The 19397-nt window shown below is 43.3% G+C and overlaps 1 protein-coding gene across 3 annotated transcripts in view; it reads right to left on the bottom strand.

The window, feature by feature from the left end:
• ALK (ALK receptor tyrosine kinase) overlaps positions 1–19397 on the bottom strand; it is a 313097-nt gene that overhangs the window by 12447 nt on the left and 281253 nt on the right. The window contains exons 13-23 of one of the 3 annotated variants that reach the window (XM_039569696.1): positions 18584–18734; positions 16161–16292; positions 15189–15333; positions 14221–14403; positions 12665–12763; positions 11832–11984; positions 10544–10642; positions 8642–8828; positions 6366–6456; positions 5382–5446; positions 4348–4477 (exon numbers count right to left, since the gene is read on the bottom strand). In XM_039569696.1, coding sequence (XP_039425630.1) covers positions 4348–4477; positions 5382–5446; positions 6366–6456; positions 8642–8828; positions 10544–10642; positions 11832–11984; positions 12665–12763; positions 14221–14403; positions 15189–15333; positions 16161–16292; positions 18584–18734 — 1435 coding nt within the window. Of the gene's footprint in view, positions 1–4347; positions 4478–5381; positions 5447–6365; positions 6457–8641; positions 8829–10543; positions 10643–11831; positions 11985–12664; positions 12764–14220; positions 14949–15188; positions 15334–16160; positions 16293–18583; positions 18735–19397 lie in introns of those variants that run through there. The other 2 variants (XM_039569697.1, XM_039569698.1) reach the window with 2 other exon arrangements.

The following is a 19397-nucleotide window of genomic DNA, read 5'->3' as shown; positions in this document are numbered from 1 at the left end:
AGAGACTGTTTTGTTCAATGCAGGGCCATAAACCAAAATGTGATTGATATTTTATTATTTACATAGAGTAGTTCATTGCCTATGTATACTTAACTGATTCTTTAAAACACTGGACTGCATCTCCTCTTAAACTTCCTTTTTACAGAATAACTATTTTCTGCAAACATAAAGCTGTTCTTTCCCAGCCATTTTGTGGGGAAGAGAGAATAATCTTTTACCTCTGTGAGTTAAAGTGACTCACCAGCTACACAAGATGGCTACAGTAAGAAAGAATGCACATGTCTTCTTTTTCCCTTGCAGGGCATAACCAAGGGGAAATTAATATCTCAATCTACCCATTCCTTGCTCTTCTGAGCAAGGGTCAGAAACCTGAAGTGAAAACTGAGTAAAAAGCCCAATTCTTTACTCTACAATCGATTTCAGACTCAAGCTATACTGCAAAGCAGTCAGTAGGCTGAAGTCACAAGCTGATTTGAACTGCGTGGTTTTTTTCCCTTTTGCCCCCCTTTTTTTTTTTGCTTTCCTTTCCCTCCTTGGATGAATTCCTTCCACCTTTTATTTGGCTAAATACAATCCTAAAACAGATGTGACTGCACAGCCAAGGACAATTTAGCCATGTAATTTGTTTGAAAAATGGAGGTTTGGGATTCATTTTGCAAGGGGGCAGCCTTGAGACACACCAAAGGATTCACTTTACAGCTTTTGCTCCCCAGATGAATGGATGATGCCAGCTGCAATGTTCCGCTGCTCGGGGCAGTGGGCATGCTGCAAGCACTGGTGTGACACCTCCCAGGTAAGGCTGAATCTTGCCAAAGGTGAATGAAATTCTGTGTATTGTTCAGTGTAATCACTGCTCTGTGCAACAGGCTGCACAGCACAAAGGAGGGGAATCATTTATCCATATACAATTTCTCTGCCAGAGCTGTGCTTTGATTGCTGTGCTGTGTGTGAGAAAGATCAGCACTGAACCTCCCAGAATGGACAATTCTGCAATGCTCACACTGAGCAAAGGCTCCGATTCCAGGCACCTCTGAATCTACCAGGTTGCCTCTCTGCAGATCAGGGGGAAGAGATAATCCTATAATAGATGTGAAACTCTATTAGAAATGGAAAAGAGAAATCCTTCAGGGCTGTAAACCATGGACTCATGGGGAATTATGAATCTGAACCTTATGGTGTGGACCTAGCTGGCATAAATCAACATATTTCACAAGAATCACTGGTATTGTATCAGTGATGTTGGACAGAGATATGATCATTCTTGCTTAGAGTCCAGAAAAATCATTACATGTTGGCTGAACTGAAACTGCATTGTTTACATGAAGAACACAGATGAACACCATGCGACAGTGCTGGCAGCATCTCCATCTCATTAAGTTGGATCCCGTGTTCTGATACCTCCTGCAGTTGCTTTAGTTTTCCATTTCATGTCCCTTTCAATGCCTTAAGTCCCCCCTTTGCTTTATTCACTTTCTCCTTCACCATTCCCTCTGCTCCCTTTCCTGATTTTCAGGGGCTAAGTGCATGGCAGCATGCTGCATGTGTCTTGCTCCAAGTCACACAGGTTGTAGCTGGCCAGTGGCAACTGGTGGTCTCTCTAGCATGGTGCTTTCTTTTTCTGTAAGCCTCAGAATTAGTGCCAAGTTAATATCTTTTATGCCTCTATTAAGTCTATCCAAACTAGCAAATGAATTTGTTGTCACTGGCAAGGCAGTGCAAAGACCAACTGGGGGATGAAGGTAGAGACTGAACATGTAAATCTCTTTTTTGTAATTAGGCTGAGAGCAAAAGTAGGTGGGAAAGACAAGGTAGTAAAAGATATTAGCTGTAAAAGACAAAAGTGGAAAGAAAACAAGGGGAAAAGCAGTAATTCATGTGGTGCTTAGTGCAGAATAAGCAATGCACCTCTGCTACCCAGTCTGTCAGATAGGGCTTGTGTGTTCAATTAATTCCTTTTGGAAACAAAGTTCATCAAAACCTCTTTACTCTGCACTGTCCCTTATCTTTCCCTTCCTTTAATGGGCCTGAAAAGCTAGACATCCTGCCTGCTATGCCTACCTTCCGCCTGTCTTCCTTGAGTGAGCAATAGGAGGAACAAAGCAGCTCAGGGTTCATTAAGAGCAGTGCAAAGATACATCCAGTAGCACTGAGCCACAGGCCTTATGTACAGAGACTATGTCACACCTCAAGTGTATGCAGAGGGTAAATCCACTTCCAGGGCCAGATCCCATACTTCACAGAGCACAGTGCCCTGCACATGTCTCATCTCTCATCAGTCATAGCCTCCTTGCCTCATAGTTTGTGAGCCAGCAGTCAAAACCACACCAGAGGCTGATTTCTCAGCACTCACAGGTGCCATTGGCTCCTCAGAAGCTGTCCCAGCAGCCAGATAATGAATTACCCTGTCATTCTTGCCAGGCAGACACCACATGGGATGGTTGCAGAAGCAGGGCAAGGCAAGAGGAAAGAAGGTATTAGAATGGAGCAAAACTGTGTGGATCTGTGTCTGCACAGAGTCAGGCTGTCCACGTTCATCTAGCTGTTAAAGAGGGAATGGAAACTGCTTTTCTAATCAGTTCCAGCTTGCAACTACCCATCTGCATTTGAAGCTCAGCTTTCCCAGAGTGTGAAAGACATGGGACTGAGCAAACAACACTCATCAATCCAAGGTCTGCTTCACTCCTGGGAGCAAGTTAAATGCAGAAACCAGGGAGAATCTTCAAGCTGATGGGAAAAGGCGTTGTGCTTGGTAGTTGTTATGGTCAGTCTCAGATAACCTCAAACAGGTCAGGAAAGACAAGGAAAGAAGAGGAATGGGGGGAGCCACTGTGAAGGCAGAAAGAGAAATACGAAGGAAGCAATGGACTGAACCATCAGCCTCTTCTGACATCAGCTTTCACAGGGGCTGCACAGAGCTACTGCTGACAAGAACAGAAGTCCTGGCAAGGAAGAACTCATGACTGGGGTAGGGCCAAATAGAAAAAAACCCCTCAGATCAGAAGGCTCCCATGACTGCATCCTGTCAAGATTAAGGGCTTTTCATCTACAGAAGCGGCTGGCTCATTTTACTGTAAGTAGGTAAAAGTTCCTGCTGTGCAGGACTAGTGTTCTTAGTAGTTCCTCACAAGATCTGTAGATCACTGAGCTGGCTCCTCTAATTTAAGGAGCTAAACCCCATCCCGTTTTATGGTCCCCTTCACACATCTAGCACAGCTTGGCCTGGCAGTTTTGAACAAAGCACTGACCTGGCAGCATATCTTGCCTGTGCCATTTTATGCTGCACTGGGTGAGAGTGGAGCCCATGTTGCAAAATACAAACTTCCCCATTCACCTACCACCAAGTTTGGCCCATTTGTATGAGCATCTCTAGGTGCTTCAGAAAAACAACCTGTATTTATAAAGTCTGCTTACTCAGATTTCAGACTTTCCTTTCTGGGTGTTTAACCTCGTTATCCAGGAAGGAGCCACTTTATTGCAACCTATTCAAGACTGCAGTGCTTCTGAGTCTCACAGACCATTTTATATACCTGAAAACCACACTGCATGGAGAAAATAAAAAGATGATCTGTTTCCAGATGCCTCAAGGAAGAATCTTATTGATATCTGTTAGAGTGAATTTGTGTCTCCCTTGTGCTGATAAAATGCAGCATTTTGTCCTCTGTCGAATTTAGAAACAAAGTATGAAGCTGGGCCCTGGTCTTAAAATGCAGCAATATCTGTGTGACTTTCTGACCCAGGGACTCAGAGAAACTTTATTCCTCTGAAATACTGAATTCTCTCTAGAAGTCATTATTTATTTCTTCCACATTTCTAGCTGACTACCTTTTCCTATTGATGCTGATTTCAGTGGGGAAAATCTTTAAAACTCTGGACTAAAGATATTTGCTATTAAGTTGACAGCTCCAGGCCAGATTCTCTCCTTGACTATGTCAAATTTGAACTGACAGATATCCACAGAAATGCATCTGATCAGCAGTTTAAATAATGGATTTATTTTTTTAATATTACTAGCTCAACACTTCCTCCCAGCCTGCCCCCAGCTGGTGAGAGGAAGGTAAGAGTTGAGTTTAACTTCTACTTTTTAGACTTTGATGTTGGTCTTCCTTTGGGTAGTATTTTCAATGTTATCTAGCAAAGTCTGAGGATAAGGCAGCTCTGCATAGCCCCAGCAGCATCTCTTCCCTCTCCTCCTGGCTTCTGCCTCCACAGTGGTCTCAGAGCAACTGAAATTTTGTGACCATCTAAAACGCTGGGAAATAGTATCTGAGTAGATCAGCTCTTTTACAGCTGAGTGTTTGCCTTGTGGCAGCAGCTCTCTGAATAAAATACAATTTACTCTTTCCTTACCGGTCTAGGCCGTGTCTCCCTCAGGAAGGATTTCAGGTCTCCCCCAGCCATGAGCTCCAGCAGGATGAAGCGGGGCAGGGCCTGCAAACTCACCCCGATGCACCGCACAATATTCTGGTGGTTGAACTTGCTGTGGAGACAGGGACACTCAGTTGTGGAGTAACTTGGACTCAAAAAGCACAATAGCAGGAAAGATTCAAACTTTTTTGCTGCAGGGAGTGTTTTGGTTGTGGGTTTGGTTTTTTTTGGCTTTTTTGTCCCCCCCCCCCTCCACCCCCCCCCAGAAAGTAACAAATCTCAAAGGTGGGGCGAGTGGATAAAGCTAAGGTACTACCCCTGCATTCTGTGTCTCTCCGCACAGTGCAGGGACTGACAGAGGTGGGGAAGCAGTGGCTTTTGGCTGCTTTTCCTCTCCCTGGTTTCTGCATTCTTTTTGGGCTACAGCAAGACTTGTAGGGGGCAGGAAGCAGAACATGTCTGATAACAGAGAGAAGTCTGCTCTTAATTTCCCCCATCAAAGAGGCAGAAGTTGGGCTAGGGCAGTGTTGTTCCAAGTAACATACTGACATGGGAATCTGCTTGTAGGGTATGTTTCTCGAGGTCTCTAATCCTTCCTTATTTCTCCACCTCTCCAAAGTGATAGGAAAGTAGTTCCATGGATTCTGGGATTCAGACACTGACACATGACATGACAGCAGCATAAAGTCAATGCCATCAGTTGGCTTTGGCTAGTTAAACCCAAATTCCTAAGGTATGTTCTCATCTCTAAGAGAAATCAAAAAATCCTATTATCAATCCTAAAATCTGGGCTTTAAATTTTTAAACTTTGTGTAATGAAAACCAGTGTGGATCCTTTTGAAAATTTAGCCTTTAATCATTTGGTTCCTGTTCAAAGGATGGTAATCCCTATTCTCTCTGTACTAAACCTACTGTATAGATGTGCTGTGAGGACACCACCTATGAAGAACTTTTTTTCTTTATTTTGTTGGGCTTTGCAAGCCTACACAAATGGTGTCTGTGTGATTCATACACACCTAATAATGAGAGCTTCCATGAGGAAGTCGAGCTCATCTTGCTCTGAACACACTTCTGGCAATGTCTGCAAAAGGAAGAACAGGTTGACAAGGAGAAGATACTACATCTTACAGATGTAGAACACCTGGCACTAACACAGTCTGCAGCAATCCTTCTTTCTCTAAAAGAAACCTCACTCTAAGATAACCATTAGGGCATTGCTAAACTAGACTGTGAAGCCTGTTGAAAGGTAAATATGAGAACACCCAGCCCATCAACGCCACTGTCATCCTCCTCCCAGCAAAGGAAATAGCCTGGAGTGCACAGGGAAGGGTTCAATATATGGGACTCTGCTATATAGAAGATGAGGAATGAGATCACAGTTCCTGAGTTCTCTGCAGTTCAATGCTCCTACCTTCCAGCAAGACTGGGATCTACAACCAGTAGAAGGACTCTGCTGCTATGTAACCTTTAGGAGAAAACAAGCCAGGTAGGCTGCTGAAGGCCTGGAGAACTCTACCAGGGTCTCTTAGCATTTAGCGTCACATCCAATGCATATCCATCCTGTAAGGGAGTGGTGATATCCCTGGAGAACCAGCTATCTCCTACTTGCAGGGTCTTTGATGCATGTGCCAGCAGCTTTTGGCCCAGTGAAGACTTGTGGCCTCTGACTCACAAGGCTTTGGACAGATTACCAACCAGGTGTAGGATAGGGAGGATGGACAGGGGATGGATTTAGTTATCATTCCTGCACTCTAGCTCCATGAGAAATCTTTGCCTATTTACTATTTACAGACCTCTTTTAGTAGTCTCACATGCCCATATACTACAAGCTGTACCATGGCTGTGATGGATTGAAGTGTTGTAAGAGAGCAGCAACATTTCTAGCCACATCCTTCAGTACTTTTAGCAACGCTTCATTCATCTTCATTATTATAATGCATTGGGGCTCTCGGGTGAAAGGTGCATGAAACCATCATGATAACTCATACACTGTCACTTACTTTCACAGCCACCTGCAAGGGAGTGGGGTCGCTGGGGATCCCTGTCACCTGACCTTCATATACCTCACCAAAGGCTCCGTGGCCCAAACCCCTGGACAGACCAGAGAAGACAAGAAGGTTTTACTACAGAGAACACACATTATAACACTGTGGACACAGCTCACAGAACGGGCTCACAATTTTCATGGCAGTGTAACAGGGAGAACTGGATATTGACAATATGCAGGGGACCAGACCTTGGTGAGATCTTTCACAGACCTACTTGTATTTAACTGGAAGAGAAAGCAATCCATGGAAGTGAACAGTCCCCAGTGAATTTGAGCTGCTGGCATTGCAGCATGTAACAGAGAGCACTCATCTTTGGCCTTGGTATCAGTGCTCAGTGGTGGGTGCTCCAAAACAGATCAATAAAGACAGGACTTAAGTCTTGGTGTTTACACACCCAAAATACATTAACAGTTCCCATGATATTTCTGCATCACCATTAAACAAAACATTGAACAAGAAACTAGGAGGCACAATTATTCTCAAAAGACCTGAATTCTAAACCAAATAACTTTTCCTGATTTATTGTGTGATTCTGGGCAAGTACCTTAGCCAGTAAATGGCGATGACAGTGCTTTGTAAAGCACTCAGCTCTAGGAATTTGTGCTGAGAATTGTTTCTGGCAGTGATCATATTATGAAACTTACAGTTTTATTTTGAATAAGATTACAAGAAAAAGAGAAAGGAATAAGAGTAGTCATACAATAGCTCATGTCCCATGTCCTTGTGCTACAGGTTTTACATCCCTGTCTATTCCTCACTCTCTTAATGTTAAGACAACTGGTACAACAACAGCTATTTCACATCAGTGGCCTGTCATAATGACACAGTGAAATATGGCAGAGGATGAGGCTGCACCCCGAGTCCCTCTTAACCCTGCATGGGCTGCACATTGGGCAGTAGTATTTTGAGCCTCTAAGAGGCATTCCTGCATCTCAGTCTGGGTAAAAGGCTCCCAGTAAAGCTCTTGGCTACAACATGCACTCTCCTGTTAGAGCCAGGTCTGGGCTGAGAGCTGCATTGATTCTGTTCTCTGCTGTATCAGTGGACTGCTTTTGCATGGGCTGTTGCCCTCCTGCCCGTATGAACAAGGAAAAACAATCTCCTCTGCTGTTGCATAAGCTCTGTCTGTAGTTTTGCCAGGATAGAGACCAGTCTGGGCAGTGAAACCACACTGAGGGCTCATGTTGCCTGTGACTCAACCACTTTGTGTAATAACATTTTGTAGGTATCAGCCTGAGACACCATTCTTGTCTCTGCCTGACCAACCAATTACAAACTGAGGGGATAAACCAGATCTCCACAGCTCATAACTCACCCTCCTTCCAAAAAGTCCACTTTCCCTTCCCTTGCCAATTTCCAGCTATATCCTCTGCTATCTGCTTGCCACAGAAAATCCTTTCAAAGTCCAAGTGACAAAGGGAGCAGCAGCACAGGGTACACTGGAAGCTTCCAGGGGCAGTCCAGCAAGATGTGCAGGTAAGGGGGAATAAGATAAGAGACAGCAAAACATTGCAGACTGCATAGGCTGCTCTGAGCATCATCTTTTTCAGCAGCTTAAGCTTCCCAGTTTTCCAAGGACTCCTGCTTCCACTTGTTTTTTGTTTTTTGTGTACCACTGCATGGTACCAAGGTACTGTCACATTCACAACTACCTTGCAGTAGAGCAAAGAGTGTAAGAACTCTGAATTTTCAAGTTTTTCTTAGGAGACACTTTTGAGCAGCAGCAGCAGTTCTCATCTAGATGTGATTATCCTGCTGGCTTTATATTCCTGTCCTTTTAATACTGTCTGGCATTTTCAAACCCATTGCTTTCCTTGCTATTGCACTTAAGGATGTCATCGTCTTTACCAAAGATCCCATCAAAGATTTAAAAGAGCCTCCTACAAGCCTCAGCCATCCCAGAATTTCATCAGCTCATAGCAATGGGGCATTCACTGCATAGCCTGTAAAAGATGTATCTGAATTACTGGTGATGACTATTCAGTTCTCCTCACATTCCCAGGGGATGAACAGTGCACCTGGAGAAGGTCAAGGTGAATGCCAAAGTCTAGTCCTCTCCACACGAGCCTAACTACTGCAGCTTTATATTTTATGAAAAGGGGTATGAGCCTAAAAGTGTGCAAGAATTTGCATGTGCCTGCACAAAGCTGTGCGTTCACACCTCTCTGGGAGAGCCAGGATATGTGGGTGTACAGTGTGAAGGACGGGGAAGGCAAAGATGAATTTACCGGATGAGGGAGATGTTTTTTCGAGGCACCTCTTTAAGGTCACTAATGGAGGTGGTCTTTCCTGCAAAGCAGTAGTTGGGATTGTAGTCTGTCATGATGGTGGAGGTACGCAGCTTGCTCAGTTTGTATTCTGGGCTCTGCAGCTCCATCTGCATGGCCTGCAGCTCCTGGTGCTTGCGGCGGTACACTGAACATGGAGAACACAGTTAACCACACACAGAGACTGATTTGGGACAGCACTCTCACTGGGATTTGCTGTGGTGTGCCCAGACTTCAGGGAATCAAACCAGCCAGTGACACTGGCATATTTCTCTACGTCAAATAATTACAGATAGAAAATGGGATCTGAAGACATCCAGGAACCTTTGATTTACACATCTTATGAAGAAACAGGCTTGCTCATGGACTGTCTGGAAAAAGTAAATGAATTTCACTTGGAGAGACTCAGAGTTCACAGTTCTGATATTTAGTTCTGCTCTATTTAATTTAACCTGACCTTCCAAATACAAGTCCAGTTTGAAACTTGAGGGAGCTGGGGTATAGCCAACTTTTCTAAATCACACAGAAGTGACTAACGTCTGAAATTAATTATTGTATCATATTGTTCAAAATTGATAGCCTAAGCTGTTTCCTCAGAATAACATGATGTATGCAGAAAATAGCTAATTTTTCAAAACTTTCTCTGTTTCTAAACAACAAATAGGACTACATTTGAAGTCAGTTTATGCTAGTGCTATATTCCTTGCATCACTTCACTGATACTTCTGCCATGTCATTAAAAACCACACCTTGAAAGAAGACATCCTGAGGATATCCTTGAAATAGTAACTGATATTGCAGGATTTTTTCCAAAAGAAGATGACAATCATGAGCAGGTTAAATCACTATTGATTTCTGTGGGAGCTGGATTGAGCCCAAAGACTGTGACGGTAATAGGTATTGCATCTTCTCCAGCAGATGTTGCTCAGGGGAAAAATTTAAGGGGTAAACATGCACTCGCAAAGGCAGATGGATGTAATGACCTGTTCACAAACCCTTCCTGTCCTCCATTTTCCTCCTCATTGCCTTTGCTTTGATCTTTTAAGTCGTTGCCCTTTCCTGAGATGGAAATGATAGGCTCGTTGGATGGAAAGAGGATTACTCTTCCACTCCTGAGAAGTATTTAGCCATTGTAAAAAGGTACTGTCAGGACAGAAATCATAGACATAGGGCCATGTGTGTGCAACTGATAACTCCTGAAATTCTTAAAACTGAAACAGCTGTGTAAATCTAATTTCCTGCTCTAGGTACATCCCTCTCCTCCCCCAGACCATACCCAGTGTGGACAAAGAAAGGTGGCAAAGCTGTGGTTTGAATCCCTGACTGCTTTTCATTGATTCAAATCTATTCTGCTTGCACCAAATGCAGGTGAGCAGATTGTTTGAAATAAGAACATGAAAAGGTGAAAAATACTTTTTAGAATTTCAAATGAAAATTCCAAGAATACTGACATCCTACTAAGTAGCAGTTTGTGAAAGAGGAACCTATGTCAGAGTTTAGGCTTAAATGTCATACATTAAGAGGTAAAAATTGTATGTAGGCATACAAATAAAGAAGCTTTTAGGCATTAAACAGCACCAGATCTCACAAAACCAGAAGCAGCTGTGTTCTGGCAGCTTCGTAGTACAACACAAACAATAAATAAATGTCTCTTTTGTGATGCAGTCAGTAACCGAAGCCTCCTCGAACTGGTCATTGTAGTTAGAAACAACTGCAGAAATCTGAAGTTAAGATGTGTGTGGGAAGGTGTCATTAAATACAGCACTAGCTGAAAACCTGAATCCTTTTGCCTCTCAGGGCCCAATTATCCGTGGCTCGGATCCAGCCCTCCTATGAAAATATCTTTTGCAGAGAAACACTCACCTATCATGATTCCTGAAAACGCCAAAATTAAAGCAGCCACCAATGCTGAAGTCACTACAGACAAGACCAAGGAGAAAGGGAGACGAACCACGGGCTCAGCTGTAACAGAAAGGAGAAGAAGGAATTGTATGTTTGAAATGATCTTCCAGGAGCCACTTTTTTTTGCAGTCAAATGTTTTTCTGCTCTTCCTTCCATTTACTCATCTGCTGCTCCTATAGTGTAGGAGCAACCTCGGGCATGACCAGTTCTCAGGATCTATGATTTCTCATACCTCATTGTTTCACTTTCCTCAATTAATATCAAGCCATTAAAACAGATGGTTCACTATCAATGAATTAACATGTGAACTCCTTGGGTGTGAAAACAAGACCATAAAAACCACGGGCAGGAGGTTGGGGAGGTGGAAAGAACATTACGTTGTCAGGGTTAAAGTGCTGCTATCAATGCCAAATCACAGCAAAAGCAGGAGGACTGCAATATATCATCTAAATGCATGTAATCCAGGCAGAAAAACCTGATAACAGTGTAGTGGAGCTGCATCCTCATGTGGGATCATGCTATTAAGGTTTACTTCACCTTGACAAAATGACCATGCTTTTTACCCATCTTACAAGCAGGAATGGTAAAAACAACAATTTTCCCATGCCAGTGACAAAGCTGAAAGCAGGATCCCAAACCCCTGGAGTGACCTGCTCTGGCTGCTACACAAGAATATGAAGCAAACCTAGTAATGGAGCTCTGAGCACCTGGTTTTGAAAGAAAGGCAAGTGCAGGCACTGTATTTAGTTTTTTTCAGAGAAATCTTGCACAGAATTTCTCACAGTTTCTGAACTTTTACCTTAAATGTCCAAATCCATAGGAATCATATTTTCCTTCACCTTGCACAAATTTTTTTTTTGTTGTTGTTGTTCTTTAGAGAACTGGGCTGGCATTTAAGTTTAGCTGGAAAATTCCTTCAGTGAGCAAATGTTCAGGATTTCAGAGCAGACCATGAGCACCAGCACAAGCAGGCACAAAATTTGACTCTGCTCAGATCTGCCCAGTATGCCAAACATATACTGTAGAGCGAAGTAGCACTGCTGCTCAGTGCCCCAGTCTTCAGCATTGATGTGGCTAAATCCTGGCAAAAGAACTCTGCAGCATACACCAGCAGGAAAGAAGGTTCAACTGAAGCCAGGTTTGAGAAAGATTAGATGGCACTTTCAGGATGTCTTACAGTCCAGACTACAGCCTTTGGCCATGCATTTTCTGTCCCACATGTCAGCAGTACCCCACACACCTACTTACCTGTGCAAGACACACCATCCTCAGCCAACTCTGTGCCTGGCTCACAAAAGCAAATGACTTTTTGAGTTTCAAGATCAACATGGCACTCGTCCATCTCACAGTGACTGCAGTTAAGGTGCAGCCTAATTTCCACCTCTCCGTGCCCCTCTGTCACTAGGGAGTGGATGAAGAAGCTGAGTTAATTACTGTAAGACCATTCTTATAATTTCTTTGGGCTCACCCTTTTCTTTCCTGGCCTTGACTCCCTCCAAGATCAAACACTGCAATGTCTTCAAAACTTTCTGGCTGAATCTACCAGGCCAGAGTGCATCTGTATTTGAAAATACTTCTGGCTATTCTAAAGCAAGCAGGTTTTTTAACAAGTAGATTTTTTTGTTGTTTTCGGAACACATTGCAAACATATTAAAGACACTGACTTCTGGGAAAACACAGGTTGGAGTGGCAATATTTATCACTCCCATGCACTGCTGGGCAGCACCTGGATATTTTACCAAGGGACGCTCTAAGGAACTTGCTTGTTAGTGAATAGTCAGGTGTTGTGTCTGTTTTTTTCTTTAAGTATCTGAGCTGTGAGGTTCTGTTATCACTTTCCATGTTCAAAACTATTCTGTAGGCTGGTGGACTGTACTGTTGGGAGTGTTTCCTAATAGCCTGGATGTTCTCTCTCCCTATTTTTTTTCCTGCTACCTCTGTTTATTCTCCACTGTACTTTATACACTATCTTTCTGCCTCCTCATGTTCACGACACTGAGTTGTACCCAAATGGTTATAAATTGTCCTACTATTTTAAAAGGAAAAAAGCCCCCTAGAAGACATCTGACCAGTATGAATACCTTTAAGTGCTGGAGTGTATAAAGTACCAATTGGATTAATAAAGGACACACCATCCTCCCCATCCATCTCTGGGTCATTGTCCACAGCAGCATTGCCACCTATGTCAAACCAGAAGTTACCTTAACAGACTGAGGCTCACTGACAATGTAACACAGATAAACATGGCAACATGCATGAATTCAGCATATTTAGGGAGGCATCCAAATGAAAAAAGAGAAAAGTTAAAGCATTTAATATATTGGGAATATTAAGCAAGTTGTGGCATGAACCACTGGACTTCATCTCTAGAATTTCAATTTAATGACAGAATCTTGTGACAATCCATTTATTAGCTCTATTTAGGTAGACTGTTGCAAACTAAGGCACAAACTTCATCTTTAACCATTTGGATGCTGTGAAACATACAAGCCCTTCTTAAAATTTGTGTAGCCAAGAGACTGGAAAGCACCAGTACTCAAGGGCTAAATTAATACCCTTGCTGATCAAGGTATGTACTGTGTCAGCAGAGGGAATGAAAAACCTCATATCCTTCCTCTCCTTTGCACCCTAAAAGCAGGGTGGTCCACCAGGAGTGGGGACTGAAGGAATTTATGAGTTGCTCATTTGTGCTTGAGCATATAGAACACACCAGAAGCAAAGTATGGGCAATACATAAAAATATCAGAAACACAATATGGGCCACACATTTTGTACTTCAAGCATGCAACAATTCCCCCACCCCACCCAAAAATAGCTTTTTCCCTTTAATTGTCTTCAGTGAAATTAAAAAAAGGTCATGTGAGTCATTCTGTTGGAAAAAGAAGCGTTACACAGTAACATTGGTACAAAACATGCACTTAATCATTTAAACTCATTACTTCCTCTCAAGATTTCTCATCTACCATATACCTAACTTAAGCTGTGGAGAACCAGGGGTTAAAGAGTCCACCACAGCACAGATGGCTGCAGAAACTATGTGGCCCAGGAGACTATGGGTTAGTCGAGATCTTGAATCTGGCCCACACCATTTGTAATCAACATAATGCCATCTGACAGCTGCCCTGAGACACAGGGGCACATGCAATTAGCTCCTTGTTGACTGAAGTCATATTAAGAGGGGTCCAGGCTGGCAGCCTGAGCCTCTGCCCCCAGAAACCAAGGCCCACCCACAGCAGGGCAGGGGAGAAGCTGTGTCTTTCCCCCGGCATAAAGCCGGGCTGCCAGTCTCCAGGACCAAAGTCCTCCAAACACAAGTGCTGGCAACGGGAGCACACAAGCTATGGCTCCTCCTTCTCCAGCACTGTCACCCCAACATGAAAGGCTTAGGAATCACAGCAGGATCTCAATGGCACATTTTGCAGAGCGCAAAGCCAGGGTTGCAGCTGAAGGACTGGCATCTGGCTCTTTGCTCAAAGACTAAATGCTGTATTTTCATCTAGTGCTAAAAAGGCAACACACAGACATACTAGTACATAACAGTCAAATATGCTAGCTACAGGAGAATTATCATCAGCATTTCGCTGATCATTAGCACTAAAGGAGGGGAAGGGACACCTTGAACACGAAGCCACTTTACCTATATATCCTCCGCCTCCTCCACCTGAGGAGCACCCCCCTCCACCCCCTCCGAAACCCCCTCTTGTCTCCCACCCCCACTTCTTCATGGCCTGGGGGCAGGATCTTCCTCCAGTAGCACCTTCCAGCAAGGATTTTCCTGACCACAGGAAGGAAGTGTTATCATTCCAGCCACCTCCACCACCTGCAGTTGAGAGAAGAGAAAAGGCACAGCTAGGGGTTACTTTTTGTGTAAGAAACACTGCAGGGATCTGCAGGACAAGCACCCATTCAAAACATCTCAGCTGAAAGTCGTCATTTGCACCTCTTTCCACCTACCATACAAGGATGAGTATTTTCTATGGAAAATTTAAAAAGATATCCCTACCTAGTCTCCAACCACTTATTTCTGGTTTACAGAGCCTACCCCTTCTCTTTGCCAAAAATACTTTTGAAAAAGAACAGTGTCAGTTCTAAAGTAGAACAAAAGGAATTTAGTGAAAGGGGTGTGAAAACACATCCCAGTCCTGCTCTTCACACAACATACCCATCAGTGACTCACTTTCAGCTCTGCTGGTTGCTCAGTCCAAGGTCTCTTCTCAGAGACTTCTAGCCAGGGTGCAATTATGCTCTCTCTGCATAAGCCAGGGAAACTGTGAATATGTCCACACAGCACAAAACAGTGCAGGGAGCAGAACGCCACACTGGCACTGCAAACTCCCACATCAAAAATCAAACAACTTTGTTTATGAGAGGTACTGCATTATTTTGGGAGAATTGTTACCATTGCTATGGCTATTCCATCTCTGATACCCTTATTTATGCCAAGTATCCAGCACTGTGTGTACCTTCTATTTGCATTCATTAAGATTCTATATTCCCCCTTGACCTGTGTTTTCATGAGTTTTGCCTCACCTTCTTGTGAGGAGGCGGAATCTGGGAGTACCACATATTCAAAAGGTTTTCTTAAAAGGAATAAACTTTCCTTACCTGCAGCTCCTGAATTTCCATTCAACCCTGGAATAGAGGAATCATTCTCCAGTCTTTCTGGATGAAATGTGTCCGTTTTGGCCCTGTAGGCCCTGCCACCACCCCCTGCTGCAATTATCAAGGGGACCGGTTCTCCATTCTCCATCTTAACAAATTCAGAAACAAAGGCAATGTTCAAACATATAAATGGAAGTTCAGCCACATGATAGTTACGGCATGTTGCACCCAACAGGCATCTAGGGCTGCTCAGCACTGCACATTGTCATTGCTTTATTTATGCACCCACACCCAGAAAATTAATGAATAGCACTAGCCCTACCAAGTTCTGCAACAGGAAACAGCAGTGTCAGCAGCTCTATGAGTTGTATCTACCATGGTGATGGCTCTTAGAAAGCCTGTAATGTCCCATGTGATGACTCTTATCAAATGAAACAGCTAAGGAGCACAGCTCTGTGCAGTGCAACACAGTGTTCCCACTGGTGAAGGACTGCCTGAAACCAGTGTTTGGAATGAGTACTCTCTCAGCTAGCACAGGACAGGAAATATCATTGATCCACAGCTATAGGATTGCCAACAGAAAACATACAGGCTATCCTCAACTTTTTGTGTCAGGCCAAGTGCATAGCTGAAGTCTCATGTTCTACAATAACAGAGTTAAATGAAGTCCTGCAGAATTTGCTCTTTGCTGTAGAACTGTGCTTCAGCATCTCAGTTTTTATTGAAACCCCCCCCCCAGTTCAACCCGTTATGTTTGTGAATGGTACTCCAAGCCACTGAAAGAAGTGTGGCCATATTGCACAGCAGTTCTAAGAACTGTGAAGGGCCAACTCAGATCCATACATCTCTCAAGTGGAAATCAAGGATAACTGGAGCTCACTCTGTGGACCCTCTCCCTGAGGTGTAGAAAGGATTTTTCAGAGGCAGGTGGAAGGATGTTGATGCTGAAGGTGCATGGGGACTGTGTTTCCATACCTTAAATATGTAAGTGGCACCGCCCCCACCTCCACCTCCTCCTGCCCATTCATTGACACTTCTGTTCACACGAATCTCTTCTTCGATCACGTTGTTCTCTCCGATGCAGACCTTCTGGATAACATCATTAGTCTGCAAACAGAAGACCACATCTGAATTCAGGTAAGAAACCTCCATGCCCTTGTACACACCGAGACCTCATGAACCCTTCACTGTCCCAAAGCAAGAAATTGTCCTCCACCGAAACTACATGAGCAGAACCAAGTGAATGGTCTTCTAGAAGATTCTGGCTTTTTGCCTCAACCTTCACCAGAAAAATTTGTTGCTATTTTAAATTGAATTATTTTGAAGCAAGCTCAGTGCTGATACCTAATATAATGTAAAATAGCTCTATAAACTTTTAATGTACAAAATATAGCAGAATTTGCTGCAAATATTTCCCAGCGTTAATAGTCTGTATTTCACAAGTGGAGGAAGGGAGTAAACTTGGCAAGGATGTGCGTTGTCCCATGTCACACAACAGCCAAATGGCAGAGACCTAGAGACAACCCATGCTTCTCTACCTCATTTCCAGTCCCTCATTGGCTGGGGCCAAGCTGCCAAGGTGTATCTCTGTTGATCTTAGAAACAATTTTACTGTAACTACAAGTGCCTACAAAACCAGCAGCAACCCCACCTTGGATTGCAATGTTCTCCTGATGTTAAGGAAAATACCTCACTACATAGCCTTCAAATTTCCTACTTAGCATTTTTTCCCTTCCATCAATTAGCACCCAGTATACAGAATTTTCTGTATGAGGCAAATCCCTGAATTCACTGATTTCAACCACAACACTAAACCATCATTTATATGTACTTCAGGACTATGATGTGGTTTAAAATTGGAGCACTAAAGTGACAAGCAGGACCCTGCTGTGAGCATTTTAAAGTTGCAAACTTTGCTTTTAGCTTATTTTACTTTCCAGGTTTTGTCTCAGTAACGCTATCTTGTTATATTGGACATATATTGCTCACTGAACTTACTAAACCAACAACAATTTCCGGAAAAAATGCACAAACATTTGTTACAGTAGGATTGACCTTCTGCTTCCTTCTACTCTTGTGTATGCTTTCTTTTGGAAGGAGAACATGATAAAATCATACTCAAATTACAAATTATTCTGCTGACCACAAAATATGTTCCAAGTTGTGCTAGAGATTGAGTGGCATCCAGTTTGTGTGTGCAGACTTGCCTAAAGAACTAAACAGCCCTCCTTTCCCTATTTTTCCCTCTCCTTAACTGATTTGGAGTTGGGTGGGAATGATTAATAAAATGACAAAGTCAATGACCCAAAGGAACCACTAGATTATAAAAAAAATAATCCTTCATGGCAAAGACATAACTGATTACAATCCAATCTAGTAAAAGTCCCCTCTACAAGTCAATGCAATCTCTTTGCCTCAATGAAAGAATTACATTAGCACTCAATAAATTCTCACTAAGATTACAGTGGCCTGCAATTTAATGAGTCCATATATTACACTCAGCTGGAATGTCCTAGTTAAAGACGTTGGATGGACGTTTGAGTTAGGCCATTTCTCATTTCAAAAAGGCTTTATATTAATGGTTTGTTTGTAGATATGTGTAATTCTAGTTTTAACATTATTTACTTCAGCAGCCAGACTTGAGAAACCCTTTTACTTGTCTACATCCTTCAACCTTTCTCTGCTCTAACAGACTGCTAAGCTTTCATCTCTTGGATGCCAGCCATTAACAGCTGAGAAATGCACATCATTTAAATGTCCAGCTCAAACCTGTAGGTGAAATTTCATCAGATAATGCTTAGTTTGCTCCATGAGAGTGTCCTATTCCCCCATCCTCCTCCAAAGAATACAAACCCATTAATAAACTATTGTGCATGCAAATAGTGTCCATCTTTCTGTCAAGACGTTTCCAGTAAGAGTTGGTTAGTAACACAAAAATCAGGACCGAGCCAGCAACGATTGATTTGTCTTTCCTGTTCCCATATGGAGAATGACCAAGCAGGCCCTGTGAAGTAGGTATCTCTAGAGGTGCAGAGTATATGATAATGGCAGGGCTGGCCTCAATAGTGGAGCAAGAGCAAAACCCTGCAAAGTCAGCCTTGAAGACTGATCTCCAGAGGAATGGAAGGCAGGGTTGTCTTTTGTCTCCAAACCCCCGCACAGGTGCTCTCAGATCAGTCAGGAACCTGTTTTGTATTATCAACAGGGCCCAAATGTTGAAGAGAAGCAAGCACAGGGACATGGTGCTTCATCTTCTCATGCTCTCTCAGTAAAACTGTACCTATTCCTTGACTCCTATAGCCCCAAACCCCTTGAAGACAACATGTTTCTGTGTGAAAAGACAAAACTCCATGGACTGGTAGAAGGGATGAAGGCAAACCAGAAAGGCAGTCACTTACACTAGGACAAGCATCTTCTCCTTGCTGTCCCACCAGGATATACAGTGTATCGTCCTTCTGGAGGTCAAAAATTCCCAGCACAGACACGCCGTGGGACCGCACCATGGTGTTCTTCCCTCCTTTCCCACCAGCAGCTCCATAGCCTGAGATGCTGCAGAAAAAAGAAAACAAGAGGCTGGCACCTGAGTTGTCCCCGTCAGGTGGAAGGGAGCACAAACCACTTCTGAGCACTGAGTGTTTTGCACACCCAAACATGGTGGCACAGAGCTGTGCCCTGAAGTCCTGACATTCTAAATAAATCTAAACCCGAAGCCTGAAGACTGTTTTTCTACTCTGTTTGAATCTGTGAGCTTGGGTAGCTACAAAACAGATTCTTTCACATTGATTCTTGGGCAAACACTGCTGAGAACAGACTGAGCAACTCCCTGTAGTTTCCAGCTTTAATATATGAAACACATCTTGTTTCCCAGAAGGCACATCCTTGAGAAGTTTTCAGCAAGGAAGAGAAAGAACAGAAGCAGGAAAACTGGTAAAAACAGGACATATGGCTAAAGAGAACATTAAGCATGAGATTGACAGAGGGAGATTTAAGAAAGCAGACAGCGTAACTGGTCCTGGTAGCATGGACCAGATGGAAAACAGCTCTCTTATTCCCAGGACCAGAGGAATACAGAAAGAAGAGTAGATGGAGATGACACTACTTGCAGTAAACAAGGAAGGCAAAAACCCCCTGGTCAAACTCATGGTGACCAGGAACATCTCCTGGTCTCCAGCCAGGAGTGGGCAGGTTACACACAGGCTGCTTCAGTCTCAG

The sequence above is a fragment of the Corvus cornix genome, chromosome 3, assembly GCF_000738735.6.
Source record: "Corvus cornix cornix isolate S_Up_H32 chromosome 3, ASM73873v5, whole genome shotgun sequence".
Lineage (NCBI taxonomy): Eukaryota > Metazoa > Chordata > Aves > Passeriformes > Corvidae > Corvus > Corvus cornix.
This window is presented reverse-complemented; position numbering and strand designations above follow the sequence as displayed.